The sequence below is a fragment of the Sapajus apella genome, unplaced genomic scaffold (genome assembly GCF_009761245.1).
Source record: "Sapajus apella isolate SASKATOON/1434 unplaced genomic scaffold, GSC_monkey_1.0 scaffold2846, whole genome shotgun sequence".
NCBI classification, from domain to species: Eukaryota; Metazoa; Chordata; class Mammalia; order Primates; family Cebidae; genus Sapajus; species Sapajus apella.
In genome coordinates this window covers 4010-8509 of record NW_022439772.1, presented here as the reverse complement: position 1 = coordinate 8509, position 4500 = coordinate 4010, and the positions used below count along the sequence as shown (strand labels likewise).

Genomic DNA, 4500 nt, shown 5'->3' with positions numbered 1-4500 from the left:
ATCATTGTGAGGATGTCTTTTTGCAGATGTGAGAAGCACATTGCTTCTAAATAAGGCATAAGAGGTAGAATTATAAATGAAATTAGGAAGAGTTTTACTAAAATTGGTTCTTATGGCAAAAATGCCATTTGATTGGTTTTAATGTTTTTGCCAGTAGATGAATTTTTCTTTCACCTTAATTTTTTTCACAGATATACGTGTACATATATGGTTTTGACCTTCCAAGGACCAATTGAATTAAAATAAAACCTGATGAAAATAAAAGCAAAGAATAAAAGGAAAACCTACCAATTACATTGCAAAATCAATAAAAATGCAGAATGCACTTTCTTGTCATTGAAAAGGACTGCTTTGTTCAATTTATTATACAAGGATGCATTTTCCCCTAGATTAGACAAGGAAGTGTTAACACAAGGCTGGGGCATACAGTTTTAGTTATCACAGAATTTTAGAGGTGAAAGGGACCCTTAAATTAATTAATACAACTATCTCATTTTATGAATGGAGAAATTGAAGCCTAGAGAAGGCAAGCGATTTTCTCAGCATTTTAACCAAGGGTTAGTGACAAAATGCATACAAGGACTGATGCCCAGTGAGTCAGACATCCTGCTCTGTTGGTGACATCATTCTGATAAAAATAGAATCGTGGAATCTTCTAAAAAAATCTAGCATTTATTTTCTAATGAACTAAGAAAAGCAGAGAATGATAGTGGAAATAACTTCAAGAATTGTTGTGGCACCAACTGCTGGGGGGAAAAAGAATATTTTGACTGGATAAGCATGAAGCTATGCTTCAATTTAGTACTATTTGAAAGCTAGAAAAGTACCATTGTTGTCTTCTACCAAGGGTTTTAGAGAAGACAAATAGACATAGCAGATTACAAAATTAACACAGGAACAGGAAACCAAATACCACATGTTCTCACTTATAAGTGGGAACTAAATGATGAGAACTTACGAACGCAAAGAAGGAAACAGCAGACACTGGTGCCTACTTTATGGGGGAGGGTGGAAGGAAGGAGAGGAGCAGAAAAGATAATTATTGGGCACTGGGCTTAATACCTGGGTAATGAAATAATATGTACAGCAAACCCCCGTGACAGGTGTTTACCTATGGAACTAAACCTTCACATATACCCCTAAACTTAAAATCAAAGTATTTTAAAAAAGAAATTAAACTTTAACCAACATATAACATTTGCTTTTTCTTCACAAATTCTCTCATTCTCTCATTTGGGAGGCCTTATTTTTATTAAGGAACAGACACAATATTGAAAGTTTAGCAGTATTATTTAAGAATTAGTTGTCTCTTCAAATGGTCGGTATGTTTCCAATACTTCCTTATGTATATTCAATACTGCATAACATTAACATGCCTGGAACCTTCTAGTAGCCTGGTACAACTTTTCAACTTAAACATCAGTAAAACTCCTTGCGTCTTTGTCCAGGTTTTCTTGATTGTTTCTCTGTGTCCCTCTTTTGTTGATTTAACTTGTACTGCTCAGCCATTAGTACCAGATCTTCTGGAACACTCTGATTTGCCCTTTCCAGAATTTTAATCAATTCACTAGCCATTTTCGAATCTCTCTGAGTGATGAGGGTAACTGATGTGCCCGTCTTTCCTGCCCGTCCAGTGCGCCCTACTCTGTGGATGTATTCTTCTATGTTCCGTGGGAAATCGTAATTATATACATGTGTGACATCATTAATATCAAGGCCTCTGGCTATTAAATCAGTTGCAATCAGTACCTTTATGTTTCCACTTTTAAAGTCCTCTAATGCTCGTTCTCGGTCACTCTGTTCTCTGTTGCCATGCAGTGCTTCTGCAGATACGCCTAGGATGTTGAAGTCGCTTGATAAGTCATCAGCAGTATATTTTTGGCTGACAAACATGATGACTTTGTCTTTTGGCGTCAGGTTCTCTATGAATTCTTGGATAAAAGCTCGTTTTTCTTTTTCTGTGGTAACAATTATATTTTGCTTCACTGCATTTGTGGTAGTGAGATTCAGAGTACCAACATAAACCATCATAGGATCTTTCAAATAAGAACGTGCCAGTCGGTGAACGGTATCTGGCCAGGTTGCGCTTGTCATGACAGTCTGCCGGTCTGGGCGCACATCCAGTAAAATCTTCATTATCTGGGGTTCAAATCCCATATCGAGCATTTTATCCGCCTCATCCATAACTAAGTAGGTTATGCTTCTTAGGTTGACACAGTTATTCATCTGTAGGTCATTCAGCCTCCCAGGAGTGGCGACAATGATATCCACACCTTTGCTAATGTCTTCTATTTGCTCTCGTCTGTTTCGACCACCATATACGCAGATGCTTTTAAGACCTTTATATGAGTACTTTGAACATTCAGCTTCCACCTGAAGAGCCAACTCTCTAGTGGGTGTAAGAACCAGCATCCCAGGACCATTCCTTTGCTCTCTAGATATTGGTTGAGAATCAAGATGAATAAACCCAGGCATTAAATAGGACAACGTTTTCCCTGTTCCAGTTTGTGCAACTCCTATAAGATCGATTCCTTGTAGAATAATTGGCCATGCTTGGGATTGAACTGGTGTTGGCTTTCTAAATCCTGCCCTTGTTATGCTTTTCAAAAGATCAGGGTATTGCCGAAAAGCATCTTCAAACGTACAAGCGGGTTTGGGGATGAGACGCTTTTCACCACTTTTCAAGTCATCACATGTTACATCGCAATTTTCCTTTCTCCAGTTAATCACCTGCATTTCAGACATGGAGCTTGTTGCTTTGGATTCTATGTAAAAGTTTTTCTTAATTGGTGGTAGATCTGCCCATTTGCTCTTTTTCCTCTCCAGGCCGCCTGCCCTAATTCGATCCCAATCTAACGATGGCCGCGCTTCTCTAACACTGTCATTTCTGCGTACATTTCTTCCAACAGGGGGTTGGGATGCAGCATTAGTAACGCTGGATTCTGAGGTGGAGCTTTCTTGTTTTCTAATAAGAGTCTCTATGGCTGCTTTGGCGTTTGCTTTCATTTCCTTGTTACCAAAAATCTTTACTTCAGCTTCAGATGCCCCCTTTACGATGTGTATTAAAGTGTTTGTTGACTGTTCTAGGGCTTTTATTTTGGATCCACCGCGACCAATTACCGCACCAACCATATCGTTCTTTATCTTAAAGCTCAGTGGTGGTTCACCGGAGCCAGCTGCTCTAGGTCCCTGATGGCCGGAGGGGCCGCACCAGCCCCCGCCTCTCCCGCCTCTGCCGCCTCTGCCGCCTCTGCCGCCTCTGCCGCCTCTCCCGCCTCTGCCGCCTCTGCCGCCTCTGCCATCCCAGCTGGCCCCAAGATCTCTTGAATTAGGCTCCGCCCTCTTCCACTCTGGGGCCCGGTGGGACATTGCGGGATAGTGGGAGTATCAGCACTGGCTTCTCGCCTACATACGGTTGAGAAGGCAGGTCTGCGGCCTCTTCCCCGTCGCCCTCTGCAGCGAAGGTGGCGGCGCAGGCGATTATTTCCGGGTGGTAGTCATGGTAGGCAGCGGTTACCTAAGGAACCAGTGTTTGACGTGCAGGGGCGAGGCTTCGATGGCCTGACCAATCGCAGGGCCTGGACTGGGGTGAGGTCACAGGCCTCTGTGACGCAAATTTAAAGAGACACTCACTCTCAGGGGCTGACCCTGCCAGCACCCTAAGAGTAACTGACGCCTTAACTTCTGTGTCCTGGGTACCCTTTCGCTCTTCTCGTGATAGTTCTGGCTCAGCTTGAGAGCAACCTTGAAGCAGGCCTTAAACATATATACCATATACACATTGTCCTTTATATAAGCCATTTATTTCTCTAAGGAAAAAAAAAAAAGTGGATTTAAAGAAAAAAAAATTACTGATTTATATGTTTGTGAGTTTATTTATTTTGGCAGATTTCTTTTGGAGTGAATACAATACTTTGTTAAGATAAATTCATCACTTCCCTGTCCTCTAGTGTGACCTAAATTATACTAATCAGAAATCTGTTAGGTGCACACTCTAGGGGTGATGGTTAGAAGAGAGGTAGAGTGCTGCCTAAGGTACTTTAGGGGCTCTTTTCAATGGTTTGTGACTTTTCTCACTGCCTCTTCCTTTTTTTCCTTCCCTGTGGTTAGATAGATTCTGAGACCTTAGCACTGGAAGGCTGTGTAGAACTCATTTATTAGGTACACGTAGAAGACATTCTAGCAGCAGTCTGGACTGAGGGATGTCCAGCTTCTATTTAGACAGCCCCAGAGTCAGGGAGCTCTCTTCATTTCAAGAATATCCATTCCATTATGAGGGTGTTTAATGGTTACAAAGGTATTTTTGAACCCAAATGTGCGGCTTCTTGCCCTTAAGTCCGTCTTCAGACTTCTGAAGTTATGCAGAATTGGCTTGATTGTCCTGTAGTCTTGTGTACTTAAGGACCTGTCAAAGGTTTCTTTTCTTTTTTCTTTTCAAAGGTTTCTTTTCTTTTTTCTTTTCTTTCTTTCTCCTTCCTTCCTTCCTTCCTTCCTTCCTTC

The 4500-nt window shown here is 41.5% G+C and overlaps 1 protein-coding gene across 2 annotated transcripts; it reads right to left on the bottom strand.

Moving 5' to 3' along the window:
* Positions 1-1271: 1271 nt before the first annotated feature.
* On the bottom strand, positions 1272-4073 carry LOC116547366 (probable ATP-dependent RNA helicase DDX53). Of its 2 annotated transcripts, XM_032273341.1 has the most exons (2): positions 3294-4073; positions 1272-3230 (listed from the first exon to the last, which is right to left on the bottom strand). In XM_032273341.1, the coding sequence occupies exons 1-2, from the start codon at positions 3367-3369 to the stop codon at positions 1420-1422; spliced, it is 1887 nt and encodes a 628-aa protein (XP_032129232.1). In that variant the 5' UTR covers positions 3370-4073; the 3' UTR covers positions 1272-1419. The 2 variants fall into 2 exon arrangements, with proteins under 2 accessions (XP_032129232.1, XP_032129231.1); XM_032273340.1 differs by lacking the exon at positions 3294-4073 and having other exon boundaries at positions 1272-3233.
* Positions 4074-4500: the final 427 nt, after the last annotated feature.